The sequence below is a fragment of the Opisthocomus hoazin genome, chromosome 9 (genome assembly GCF_030867145.1).
Source record: "Opisthocomus hoazin isolate bOpiHoa1 chromosome 9, bOpiHoa1.hap1, whole genome shotgun sequence".
Classification (NCBI taxonomy): domain Eukaryota; kingdom Metazoa; phylum Chordata; class Aves; order Opisthocomiformes; family Opisthocomidae; genus Opisthocomus; species Opisthocomus hoazin.
The window spans coordinates 211,101-226,075 of record NC_134422.1 but is presented as its reverse complement, the minus strand read 5'-3'; the positions used below and the strand labels follow the sequence as shown (position 1 = coordinate 226,075).

At 38.5% G+C, this 14,975-nt stretch overlaps 1 protein-coding gene across 19 annotated transcripts in view; it reads right to left on the bottom strand.

Moving 5' to 3' along the window:
- BAZ2B (bromodomain adjacent to zinc finger domain 2B) overlaps nt 1–14,975 on the bottom strand; it is a 148,139-nt gene that overhangs the window by 69,579 nt on the left and 63,585 nt on the right. For all 19 annotated transcript variants that reach the window (XM_075431032.1, XM_075431033.1, XM_075431026.1 and 16 more), the window contains one exon: nt 6,246–6,401. In XM_075431032.1, coding sequence (XP_075287147.1) covers nt 6,246–6,399 — 154 coding nt within the window. In that variant the 5' untranslated portion in view covers nt 6,400–6,401. The remainder of the gene's footprint in view (nt 1–6,245; nt 6,402–14,975) is intronic.

The following is a 14,975-nucleotide window of genomic DNA, read 5'->3' as shown; positions in this document are numbered from 1 at the left end:
CAGGATGCCGTTGGCCTTCTTGGCCACCTGGGCACACTGCCGGCTCATGTTCAGCTGGCTGTCAACCAACACCCCAAGATCTTTTTCTGCCAGGCAGCTCTCCAGCCACTCCTCCCCAAGCCTGTAGTGTTGCATGGGGTTGTCGTGACCTAAGGGCAGGACCCGGCACTTGGCCCTGTTGTTGAACTTCATACAACTGGCCTCAGCCCATCGATCCACTCTGCCCAGATCCCTCTGCAGAGCCTTCCTACCCTCAAGCAGATCGACACTGCCACCCAACTTGGTGTCATCTGCAAAGTGACTGAGGGAGCACTCAATCCCCTCATCCAGAACATTGATAAAGATATTAAACAAGACTGGCCTCAAAACTGAGCCATGAGGAACATCACTTGTGACCGGCCGCCAACTGGATTTTACTCCATTCACCACCACTCTCTGTGCTCAGCCATTTAGCCAGTTCTTCATCCAGCGAAGAGTACACCCATCCAAACCATGGGCAGCTAGTTTCTCCAGGAGGATGCCATGGGGAACAGTGTCAAAGGCCTTACTATAGCCCAGGTAGATAACATTCACAGCCTTTCCCTCATCCACTAGATGGGTCACCTGGTGTGGAAGTGTACCTGTACTGCTCCTAATAAAAGACATGGCATCTCAGTTTGAATGCAGTTCTGCCTTAATGTGAGTGTTCTGCACTTGGCATGCTGTAGCTCAGGGGACAGTGCTGTACTGCAAAATACACCTTGGGTAAATAGTTAGGTTTTATCCTTAAAAATCACATACTCGATTGTAGAAAGCATTACTCACTTATGTACCTTCTTCCACAACTGACGTCCATACTCAACTAGCAATACTAAATGTTAGCTACCGTCTGCTACACAGTTGAATTAGGAAAGATCACAATGCTCTTATTGTGTTGTTTCTTAAAAAAACAGTAGCAACACTTGCTTCTCTCTCATAGACCACAGTGGTGATTCTTAGTGATGCCAATGAGCAGCAATGCACTGTAATGTTTCATAATACTTTGAAGATAGGTCAAGCTACAACATCCTTTGAGCTTGTTAAGTTCATCAACTTTCTTCATCACACAAATACAGAGTAGGTGACTTCATACTATATTACACATTATTATGGCCTTGCAAAAAGAACTACTGTGTGCTACCTAAGCCATCACCTAATGTGTCCAGAAATAAGAAGTCATCAATTTTTAAATATGCGTTTAGAAACATGGAAGAAATAAAACATAAAGGAAAAATGGAAGCAAAGTCTTCTAGCAATAAACTGAACTGTAATGACATTTTTTCCTCTTTCTTATTTGACAAAAACATTAACAGCCTGTCTAGCAATTAATTCTACTATTTCCTTTTCTTCTACTTTAGTGTTTTCAGGTTACTAACTGACTGTAGACACATTCTGCATCGAAAAATTTCCTATTAAACTGCACTCCTTAACATTCTTGACTTACTTCAAATAAGTTAAATATTTTTGAGCACTGCTTTTCAAATTCTACTAACCACTACACACATAAATGATTGAAAGCATTACTCCAAAGGGCAACATACATTTCATCAATACTGGTCTCTTAGTAACAAGGAACGATAACTGTGAACACCTTTGTTAACATTAATGAACTTCATGGTGCAATATAAGGTTTTCGAAAGAACTCCTTGTATGCATGATTCCAAACTACTCGTATGTGTGATTTCATAGTACTGATGAACATCCCTCAGTGTAAGAAGATGGAAAGCATAGAAAAGGCTTATATATAAGTATGTAAGTATATATATAAGTATATAAGTATATAAGTATATAAGTATATATATAAGTAACAGTGACCCACTCTTATCGTTGGTTTAAAAAAATCAAAAACCCTCATCTGAATAGAGAAACCTCAAAAATATCTGTTAATTTAAATGAAGAGCAAAGCACTGGCTATCTCATTAAAGTACTTCAAAACACACCACACACACACCCCAAATTAGCATTTTAATAAACTCTGAATACATTCTTACAGAAGCAAGCATGCAGGTAACAAACACGAATGCAATTGCAAGGATTCCATCTTCAGCTTTACTTCATTAATCATAGGTTAAAAGAAGCTAGTCTTCGACTAATTTTCTAAAAAAAGGCAATTTTCCAATGGCATTGACAAAATTGAACTCTAGTGAGAAAACTGATACATAATTTAGGCACAAACACTGCAGATTATTAACTCTGAGCAGTAAGAATACAGGGAACATACAGAGCACTGATCTACTAAGTCATATTTTAAAAAGTATCAACCACATGGCAACTCTCAATGAGGTTTGCTTTAATATAAAAACTACTAGGTGCTTGATGTGGTTTTCAATGAAATTATTTACATGCTCAAATACAATGGTTTCCTTTAACCTCTAACATCCAAAAACCAATGTACTGAAATTGTTTTTCTTTCAATTCTGTTTCTACTTACAAAGATAAAATTCCATGTCCAAACAATACGCAAAATTGTTTGCTCATCTGTGTACTCCTTATACCAAATACCAAATGAGACAGGATTTTAAAACATGGAAGTACTTGAGTTATGACTATTAAAGTACTTTCTCCCCCTGTCTCCCTTTTTCCTCTGTATTTTTGCTTTAATGTTCTTCAATGATCTTGGAAAATGGATTAATTTGTATTTGTTTATTTATTTTACATCTGGCATATTATTCTCATAGTCTTGTCCCTAAAAAACAGAGCACTGGGCAGTCTGAACACTGAGAAAGAAACCAGCTTCCGGCCTATAAAGGTAATAACATGAAGCAGAACGTCTAAACAAGGCTGGTGCCATGTTTAAATAATTACTGATAATAATTAAATTAGAGAGTGTTTCTTAACAATACACAGACACTAAAATTAAGATGTACTGACCAACTTAACATTGATTTCCAAAAATTGAGAACTTGTAATGTAGATTGTGTAACACTATGGCTGCTCTGTTGGTATCAGAGCTGGCAATTGTACTCTACTACTGTTCACATCCTTGTACTTAATCTAAGCATCTGCATCCCCTGAACTACTTAACATCACATTCTCCCTCAAGATTTCAAATTGTTGTACATTCCACATATTGTAAATCATCACTTTGTTTTTACATATCCACTTTAATCTTGCTGTTGTCACTTAGGATTCAGAATCCTTAAAATCTGTAGAAGTCAATAAATACCTACAAGCCTCAGATGAAAAATCTAACAAAACCAAGGACTATAAAAAACACCACAACAGAAATTTCTTTATACAGTTTTACATTCTAGGTGCTAAATCTGATTTTTTTAACATTTCTTTCAGAAGCCACAATGTCATTTTTATATAAAGACTGAGACACAAAAAATTAACTGGTGTTAAAAAAATGAAAATCTTTGTTAATATAAATCAGAAAATCAAGTGGAAAATTACAGACTTTTCCAATTAAAACCATCCTGTGGCTTTGTCCATTTACGTCCACAATTTAAAAATTCTTCTGGGTCTCATTTAAGGCGAAATAGTGGACTCCAAAAAAACAGAAGATTTTTGCTTTGATAGAAGTAGCTTCTGGTTTGAAAAAAAGATTTTTTTTTAGTTCTTGTTTTGTAAAATGTTAATGAATTTCCTTTTTTTTTTGAAAATTAAGAATATAGAACACTTCATGTCTGATAGTATCAAAATCATAAAATTTGATCATTCAGCTTTGAACACTTTCACACACATTACACAAAACACTGGATTATGGTATCATTTACTCATGTGAGAAAAGGCTAGTCATTTATATTCTCTCAAAGTTGCTAACATTCTCATGAGAATGAATTTAAACCTCTTTCCAGAGTCAATTTCTTTTCCAATATGCCTTCTTATTTTCACTAATGGACAAATACAAAGAAAGCAAGTAAACTATCTGCTTACTTGACTGGAATGCTTCAATTATTCAGGAACTAGTGCTGCATCAACAAATTACACTAACAGTATGTGATATATTTCATAATGGTTTCGTTTTCACACAGGTACTTTGCCTATCTGATCCAGGAATATGCCAAACTAACTTATTTGTAGCGTAATCTCCCTGGTAAAGCATAAAGACTCCCAGTCCTCACTCTCCATGCATCGAAGGGAACCTGACAGGGTATGCAATCCAGTTTACAGTGGAGACTACTTAATAGACTATTGATTGCTGCAAAGAAAATAAATAGATGAACTGGAGTAAGAAGAACCTCTCTAGTCTAATGCACAGATTAAGATGCCTTTACCTTCTCTTAGTAAGAATAATTATTCATTCTTAAACAATTATTTTATTAGATGCTAGAGAAAAGCATTTTAAAATAAGAAGATAATTTAATTACCAGATTGAGATTGACAGACATTGTCATCATTTTTTTTTTCCAGTATCACAGAAGTGAGTAACATCTCACTTTCAAACGGGCTAGGATACCAGCCTATCTTGACTACAGAGTATCTTGAAAATTGAAGAAAGTTTGGCTCAATGACATTGCCGTTCCAGCCACCGGCCATTACCGGGAAAACTGTCTTTGGCTGGCTGGCAACATGAACACTTCTGTGAAGTTTCTCCAGGACAGTGTATCCCTTTCCAGAGTGGACTCAACCATAGTGCACTGTGTCAGACAGAGAAACCAATACACTCATAAATAAAACAGATGGGACAGTACCAATAGCAAACTACATTCCAGCTTGCTTTTAGGAATACAAAAGTGTCCTTGAGAAAATACATACATTCTTAAAGATCAGATAGAGCCAGGCAAAAGATCTGACCATTAAAGAAAAACTAGAAGGAAACAATCCATGAATACTTGGAATTAGTAACAGTCTTTATAACTATTAGCTATCAGACAGAAATGAAACTTTTTTTAAAATAAAAGTTAAGAATAAAATTTTCAAAACCACTTAAGAAAAGGACTACCTGGATTTTCTAAAGAAGAAAGAAACTGACAGTTCAGTATCCTTATTATATTATTCATCTGCTTTAGTCTTACTGTATTTTGACAGACCAAATATATATCCTCTATATACACACAATTTTACAGGGGACACAAAATTACGTGCTGCAATATCCACATAGCAAAGGCGGCAGGGAGAGGTAAATGAGTCACATAAATCCTTGGTTTGGGATTGTACATTTACAGCCACTTGTAAATGATCCTAGTACATTCTGCGAACCACCACAGACAACCATTTCAAATGGCATGAGCTAATGAACACAGACACAAAACTCTTTTGGAGTTGAATATGTAGTGGGGTACTGAAAAATAAAACACACTGATATTTGTTCTGGATCAGTTTTAGTTAAGAACTTTTCTGGCTGATTTCAGAGTAATTAAAATAAACACTTGAGACATAATTCTAGGTATGCACACATTCTGGTTTCTGTTTTTCTTCCCAAAGAAGCCGCAAACAAACAAATGCAGGCTATAGCATAGCACTCAGAATCTACTGGTTCTACAGTATCAGGGCAGAAGAATCTTTCAGTTTGGAGAATACACGCTTCCTCACTATACTACAAGAACCAAGTTTGTTCTGAAAGTTGTGGATTACCACAAATTTAAGCTGAAAAACTTCCTGTTTACTTTGTATCTTATACGAATCAGCAGTACTCAGGCTAACAAAACAAATGTATAGAATCTGTTCTCCAAGTGAAGAAATAAACAGCAGGGAAGAGTTATTTACCATTTCTTGTTCTATCCACGACATGCATCATTCAGTTGAAATACAAGTTTCATTCAGAAAAGTGAGATTCTTGCATGGAGAAATCTTCCATATAAATTTCTGATTCAAGCCAAGATGTTTCACTCTAGTCAAGATTATCTAAGACTATGACATTTTGAAATTCACCCTTTCAATTTCAAGTTCCCTTAGAAGAAACTATTCCTCCAGATACAAAAATACAGCAGAGGTTGGGCTTGAATGCTGAGACAGTGATGTACATTGAAGAAGCAGATTATTAGATCTTAATCTGAAAATGGCACAGAGTTTGCCAGATCAATCCTTAATGATTCTCGCTTCTGCGGCAGCTTTGCAAACTAAAAATTTCTTTCACATTTGAAATAGGCAATTTTAAATTAATTTCATTTCTTCAATAAACAAGTATTATGTAAAATGTATTCACATGATATCAATACCGCTTAGCAAAAAAAAGTCTTCAATGCACCTGTGCAACCTTACTATATTTGACTTGTAATAATAATTACAAGTGTTGACAAACACTAAAATCACACTGCAATATATAATCGAGTCATTTTTACCGCATGTGTTGATTGTGGAACTCAGTGACACAGCTCCCGTGGAAAGGCCACCTTTCGATACTGCTGAAGCTACGGACAGCGAAGACGACGCTGGAGTTGAAGCAGCTGCAGTAGAGGAGACTGACGATGAGGTTAACCGCTCTCCAGACTCCATATCTGTAAGAGAGAAGAGAAATGTCTGTCTTCTACAGCAGGAAATGAAATCACACGGGGACTAAAGGAGTGTCTGTGCTGACCATGTCTCAGGATCTGCACTCGGTTCTTGAGTGGCTCCTACGAGAGCTTCACGTGAGAGCTGCATCCCACGAAGAGCGCTCAGTCATCAGGGGAATGAACCCAGCACAACGACAACAGTAAGGGTACTAGGCAGTGCCGCCTAAAGCTGCGTCATGTTTCTAACTTGAATGCCGACAGCTTCACCTGGGACCCCAACCCACACCCCATGCTCAGGGGCTGCATCTCGCCTCGGGCTGGCACCTTCACCCCTTGCCCGAGTCAGGTCACAGCTCTGCAGCCCAGCCTCTGCCCACACCTGGGACTGATCCTGCGTCCCGTGCTACAGCTTCCCTCCAGGCCTGCCTCGGCTCCTGCCTTCTGCCACTCCCAACCAGACTGCCCAATGGACCTGGGCCTGAGACTCCTCCTTTCTGCCCAGACTCTGCAACCAGCACAGCGTTAGGTTCTGTGGGACCGTGCCAGGGTCGGGAAAAGAACTGCCTGCACCATCCTCCTCGACTGCCAGCTTCTCCCTCCTCACAGAGCAGCCCAGCTCTTGCTGCTCCCTGACAGACCTCAGCTGTAAAGAGCCTGTAATGCATGCCAAAAAGTCCCTCCCTAGTCTCCTAACTCAGGGAAAGTCCCAGCAATTATGGCGAGATGGCATAAACAGAAGAACTTCTGTAAGTTGCTAGCTTTTTTTGTTCCCTGGTGAGCTTTTCAAATAAAATAGGGCATTTTTAGTTATGCCATACATTGCCCAAATCAAAAGTTACCAGCCTTATTTCATTGAACAAGCATGTGTATTTTAAGAAAAACACACAGTAAAATTCTTATTAAAAATATTACTTGTTAAGCAGTAGTTTCTCACATACTTAAAAATTGCAGCCAAGCAAATGATGTCTAAGCATAGTGGTAGCAGAGACAAAAGACTACCTGACTCAATCGGCCAGAACTGCGGTTGACAGTGAGTCATGATCAGAGTATAAAACAAGGCGGGGAAGAAATCTTTCCAGCGTCCCTTTATTATTACAAATGCAATGAGACTAAGCACTGTTAACTCCCAACAGTGAAACTCCTGAGAAACCGGGGTCCATCCCGGAGTCTCCCCTGGCGAGAGAGGCACCACCTCTTCTCAGACCCATCCCTGGGAACGCGAGGCGGCCAAGCACCAAGTCCCAAGTCCAACCACTGCTGTAAAATCTCACTCTCAGTCTTCGGAAAACAGAATGCCAAGTGCACAAGAGACACACACTTTTCCAAATTCTGGTTTAATCAATTTAGAAAACTGATGTGTTAAACAGCACTTCTGATCCAAAGTTATGTTAAATGGTTAGTACCCAAACACTCATTTGGAAAGCCATCATAAAACATGTTATCTACTTCTCCAGAAAGATGCAGTATCCTCAGTTCCTTTCAGTCAGTAAAAATGAACCTTCAAAAGTCAAAGGAAATACAGAAGCGAAAGCCACAGGAAGCTATGCTGTGCCAATTTTAACTAAATCATTAATTCCTTATCTAATAATAATTTCATATAGTAAATAATCCACTAATAATTTTTATATGTGGCAATTTTTATGTACCGGATAAAGTCTCTAGACTTTGCTAGCTAGCAGAACAAAAGATACTACTTTCCTAAAGTGAAAACTCTGCTAACAAGAGAGCTGTACTATATGATAAAGAACTACCTATCCTTTACACAAACTGCAAACAACCACTGTGCAGAGAACATCACTGAAAGACTTCACTGCTTTTGTTCTTTACAGCCCAACTTCTCACATGTAATTTTCATGCATACAGAAGATAATTTTTTTCTGTAAACACAGAAAAATCAACTACCTACACTTATATGGTACAAAAATGTATCCAGTACTATACTGAATATGAAGGCTACGAACTTTTTCTTCAGAACAGTAACATCAACCACAAAAACTATATCCTTCAGAGAACTTATCAGGGCAAAATATTACTTAAGATTTTATGTTTTTAATTTGGGACACCTAAATACATACTTTTCTCCAATGAAACATTTTCTATTCACAGTTAAAGAATACCTCATTGATTTTTAGTAAATTGTGAATATAATTCAGATAAACGGAATTTTGTAAATGCTTATAAATACCTTAAGGGTGAGTGTCTAGACGATGGGGTCAGACTCTTTTCAGTGGTGCCCAGCAACAGGACAAGGGGCAACGGGCACAAACTGAAGCAGAGGAAGTTCCATCTAAACAGGAGGAACAACCTCTTTACAGTGAGGGTGACAGAGCCCTGGCCCAGGCTGCCCAGAGGGGATGTGGAGTCTCCTTCTCTGGAGATACTCAAACCCTGCCCAGACGAGGTCCTCTGCAGCCTGCTCTGGGTGATCCTGCTTCGGCAGGGGGTTGGGCTGGGGGATCCCCAGAGGGCCTTTCCAACCCCGACCATTCTGGGATTCTGTGAACTGCTACTCAGCGGAAGCAGGCCACTGAAAATACTGTATATACTGTATACTGTAAATGTTGTATTATGCCAATTAAGTTTATAATTACTCCTAAGCATAATAATTAATAGAAATCCCTTTCGTAAGTGATTAAGATTTAAGTCTGCAGCATTTGCAAATACATGCATTGTTTCACACTACAAAAATTTACTATCTTTAGTATATCTAGAAAGATCAACAGACATAAATTAATATAACTAAGCATATTTCTAGACACTATGAATGACTAACTTCGGTGAGGCCAACAGGCAGTCCTTGTACAAAAACCTATAGTTTTGTTGTATTTTGACATTCATTGCTCTAAGTATGGCTACAGTGAAATTACTGTATATACAGGCGACATAAAGGAGAAGTAGAAACACATCATAACGGTATTATTACAGTAATCACTTGTAAAAGGCAAGGTTCTTCTAAGCTTTAATGCACTGCATTCAAAATTCAGGATTGAAACTTTGTATTTCATTTCTGTTTCCTGACAAAACACCCAGAATTTCCAAATTTCTTTAAAAAATCGCTGTTCTATTGTGTGTAATAATGCAGCACTAAAGTAAGTCTTTACCATCTAATGTATTTTATAAATAAGCACAGTTAAGAGCCACCTATAAGCAATCTGCTTTTGTGTCACAAATGGGAAGATATCCTTGGTAAATCTATACTTTTTTAAATACAGAAATGTAAATTTAGCTATACTTGCAAGCTTTTAACCAACAGAAGCCATCTGTTTGAATTGGTAATGCAGCATCAAATAAGGATTGGGAGAAGAGTAATAAACCGCCCTTTTAATGCTCCCCTCGTCGTCCTCCTCCCCCCCGCTTCTGGTTTCAGTTTGCGAGGGCTTGGGGGGGGGGTGTTTTTGAAGGGTTGTATTTTCAACCTTTAATTCAGCCGCTTGTTTAAATTCATGAATAGAAAACTGGAATATTGGTATTTCTGAATGATTTTGAATTGAAGAAATTATATACTTTTCCTGGAGACATATGTACTTTGCTTTCAAACTAAGTCAACCCTTAATTATGTTTAGTTAGTTTATTACTCTAACCGCAGCAGATGGCTGACTCCAAAAGAGATAATCCCTGAAACAGTCATTAGTCAGGATCAGCAATCATTACACTGTAGATCTAATGTGTTCTGTGACTAAAAAAGTCCATACCAGTTTAGCAGATCCATACTCTTCTTAACCTCAAGTATAAATTAGACATTTGTTCCATTTTAATGTATTTTGCCAGTCAATACTTTTGATGAACTTTCATGATTGCTTTTTAACATCTCATATTTGTAAAAGAGAAATTGAGTAAGTAAAACCAGGAAAAAAAACCCTGACATTTTTTATTTTCCAAGTGTAGTGGTTTGTGTCAGTTCCTCTCCATACTTTGCACAAAACTTCAGTTATTTTCCCAGAATTTTCCATAGTGAATAATAATCATGAATGAAACTGAACCCAATGAAAACAGAAAGCCATCTCTCATTAAAAAGGAACAGAGAAGTATGAGCAGCTTTACACAAAGAAAGTGTTGTCTTTTCTGAAAAAAAAACCCAAAGAAAAAAATTACTAATGTTAAATAAAAATAAGAACACTAAAAACAGGTAAAGGTTTACTAAGGGAAACAACAATCAAGTATCTTCACATTTAACAAGGTGAAATTTCTTCAAACTAAATTATCTACCAATTCCATGCTCAAAATCTTTGCCGAAATGTACACTAACATAGGAAAAAAATACATTCCTACCATTAAACAGGTATTAACAAGTAACTCCCTTCATGGGATATTGTCATGGATATAACAGTATCCTGTCAACATTAGCTGGGATGTGCAAATGCTATCAAGTGGGTCTTGAAAAAATCTAAACAGTAGACTTACTGACCGCCAACTTCCAGTTTAACCTCTACACCCTCCTGTTCTGCTTTATTATTTCAATGATCACCTCTAACACAGTGAAAAAGAAGTTCAAAGAGCTGGGGTAAAAACATACTTCAGTCTTCCTCAATGACCAAGTGAAATTTGTAACAACTATCTGACAGCCGACTGGAGAAGGGTCCCACAGCTTTTGGGGTTCTCTTGCCGTACAGCAAGGTATTTAACCGTATCATACCGTAATACTGCCAGTCTGTGACTATTTCTTGAGTCAGGATGAGTGCTCTAACGCTGAAGATCTCACAGCTGCTGCACGGAAGCACACCAGTGTCTCTCAGAACCGGCAGTCCTGCACAGGGGAGTTCACCACAAATCTGAAATGCAGTTCCATTTTATGAAGTAAAATTTCAACATCTAATGCCTCTCCTTCCAAGCGGTCGGGGCACTGAAGGCAAACGCAGAGCGTGGAGTGCTGTCAGGGGTGGCCCAGTGGAACCCCCGGGCTGGGCGCCCCGATGTCACAAAGGCCGCAGAACCGCGGAGGAGTGGTTGCACAGCAGTGGAGTGCCAAACTCGCACCAACCCAGCTCGGGCCCAGCGCAGCGGCTGTGGGAGGAGGAGGGGCGGCAGGAGCTCCCCACCGCCAGGCCCAGAGCGCAGGGGCTCCCAGCACGCGCCCTGGGCACCGACCCGCCGTGCGCGGCCCACCACGGCTGCAGGGGGCTGCGCTGCTGGAACTTCGAGCCTCGGGTAACAGTGCCCACCTAACTAATGAGATTCACTTCACCTGTCTCAAATGCTGTACAAGCCCTGAAGGCCAGGTTAAGTACTAAATATTCCAAGCTCTGCAGAACTTCACTGTAATTATGTCACTTTCAATTATTCACTCTAAGCACTTTACATAAAACTCTCTAGTGAAAAAAGCCACCACAGTAACACTTTTTTTTAGTAAATCAACCACCACAATAAAACTTTTTTCAGTAAATCAACAGCAAGATCGGCTTGTGTTTCTAAGGTACCATACCAACTACAAAGACACTTCTATCCACAAATAACCGTAACACATTACTTTCAGTTACACTGTGTGAGGCACACAGCACATTCCTGCATTACGCTCTAAAGCCTCCATAGCCCTCCCCTTTCTAATACTGGGCCGGACATCAGTGGTATAACAACTCGCTGTTCATTGCGTCAGAATCCAGAGCAGTGAAAATCTTCATAAAATCACAAGTATATCACATCGCAACTCCACAAATGTTTGTTTTAAGAGTCTTTACCCACATAAGGTGACTTACTAAAAGCCACTTCAACACAGATCCAAGTCTTCAGTTTGGAATAACTGAGCTGGACTGGCCTGGCAAAAATGTAAGTAGAGAAGGGAATCAGTTGCCATTCTACTACCATTTTAAACAGACTCAGGATAAAATACAACATTTAAAAAATGCATCTGTTTTGACTCCATCTGACAAGATAAACTCATCATTAAACGATACATGCAAATTAAATGGCAACTCAAAATCTTCTTATCTCCTATTTTACAAGTAATTGTGTTGGTTTTAGTTGGAAAAAAACCTCACTTCAAATACTCATGCATTCACACATTTCACGACCTTCATGATTATGGTAAAGAAACAATCCTTACAAATGACAGAAGGCACTATGATTCAGTTGCTTTACATTCCATGGAACGAGGAGGGGCACACAGGTCAGGTTAAATTACAGTCCTCCGTGATCCTCACTTTGGACAAACCTCAGAATATATTCCTGAAAGCTACATAATACTGGGCAAGAAATATAATCTATCCAATTTGTACCATAAAGAGGGAATGGCCATACCAGGTACCCATCAGGCAAGACAGCTCTGCAGGGAGTCACTTAATGCTGAAGGGACTCAAGTCTACTTAAACATTTCAAATCCAGAATATCAACACTAAGAGTTTCGTTTAAATTAATAAATAAAGGCTAATATATCTGTGTTATATGTTGTTCTGTATAAGGTTATCAACTTCACACACATAAGCACCCCTTCACCTTCCATTATTTTCACTTCTATGTTGGGTTAGGACAGGAAAAGCTGACACCACCACCCTCAAAACAGAAAAATAGAGTGGTGGAGATAGCTTCTTACACAGATGTAAACGTTTTCAATCAGGAATCCTCAGCCTACTAAAGCAGCCTGCTAGGACAATTAATCTGCATAAGCCACTCCTTGCAGCAGAGCAAATTTCATTCAGGTGACAGGAAAAGGACCCCATCATACAACCTACTTTTGCCAACAGAAAAGCTGATCAACTTGTCCGGCTCAAGATGAGGAGCATTCATGCTTCAGGTAGCTGGATGACACTGGTACAGTGCAATTCTGTGGAGACAATGTTAAGGCTCATGGAGAAACAGCTCATGGGGTGGAGATGACGGCACCACACACCTGTATTCCAACACTTCTGAGTAGATTCTAAACAGCAAATAAGTATTGGCACTACCTAAAATTGACACAGAGCCTGCACTCTGCCATAACCTCAAGAGGCTGAAATAACAGAATCTGAAAACCATTCAAACGCAAGGATTCTCTGGCATCAGTTGGTAAGTGTTCAAGAGGCAATTCCGCCAGGTTCTGTCATCAAACTGAAACAAGTATTTCATTTCAGAACTAATGTTTCACAAACCTCTCTGTTCCAAGAGGAAAAAAAAAATAATCACTGCAATATTTTATACTGACTTGGGATGAGTACCAGTTTTTAAAGGATTATATTTTTGTGCATGACAGTTCAGCTTAGATTAAAAACATGTTTCCAATTTCTACGTTAAAAGTCAATCTTTCATTCCCCACATAACTATTTTTTTCGTATCCTCATTAGGAGGCTTTGATATTTGGTTCATCTGTACTAGAGTCTAGTACTACTACATCTTGTTCTACAGAAGCAAGAGTGACAGTGTTTTATACTATTACCTAAGTTTGTGAGGGCACTGGGAAAACTCTAACTACCTCTGTTAATTTTTAAAATCACGAAGTATTATTCAGTCTTTGAGTACTGATACTTAATACAGTATTTTTAAAATACATCGCAAAAATTCTTAGTGTAGCTCTGAAATAGCTAACGGGAACCCACATTAGAAATCCCATGCCAACGGTAGTTTGAAAATGATTAAGTGTTCAAGGAGCACAGACAACAAATTACACATGAGCAATTTCACTAGCATGCTTTTCACAGAAATTACTATTTGGCTCCATTAAACAAAAACTCTGTTTCCAAAAATAGCTGCAAAAATAACTGGAATATTAAGATGAAGAAGTATAAAGATTATTTGTAGTATTTCAGTTATTCAAAGTCCTTTTTTTGTTGTGTATGTTCAAAAGTAAGGTGTTAAACATTCTCTTTCCTATAATTTTGAACTAAATGATAAGACTCGTGTCCAATTTATCCAGTTATTTGATAATAAGGTAATTTTTAACACAGTTAAGAAGACAATGCATTGCTTCCTTGCTGGCAATACTTTGTCGATATACCTGATTCACTGCAGTTTACAATCAAGAAAAGTCTGAATTAAATTCATAAACGTGTGTGTAAGTAGGCTTCCCACAGGAAATCTCAAGAAAGTAACTCAGATGGGGAGGAGAGTGGGGGGCCCTTACCATGCATACCTTGACATGGCAGCGTAATTTGTGCTTAAGGACTCAAAATAATCACATTTTGCTCTACAGTCTTACAAACCGAATTATGTGCCAGGGCTACCAGTACAATGAACATCAGGCCCGCAGTTTCCAAACATTATTAAGAGAAACAGGACTAGTCAGTACTATGTCATCTGGCCACTACCTAGGCTAGCATTCTGTGACCAAGAGTAAGCACCATCACCTACTTTTGTGCTTATCTGTGTCCTTTTCTCCTATTCGCCTCTCTACACTGAACAACTGGACTTTTTCAGATCCTTTTCCTGAGAATGACCTGGTTATCTTCCCTGCTCATATCTAAAACTTTATGTTATATCTGAAACAAGTATTCCTGCATATAATCACCCAGTGATACACTCCATATTATTTTGCTTATTATGCATGCAAATTTTTTACCTGCTGATGTCTATCAAGCTAATCTTTTCATTCAAATATGCACTACTTATGCACAAAATTCCTAGATATTTCACAGAGGTAAAGAAATGCATTTAGGACTCACAGAATTATTAATG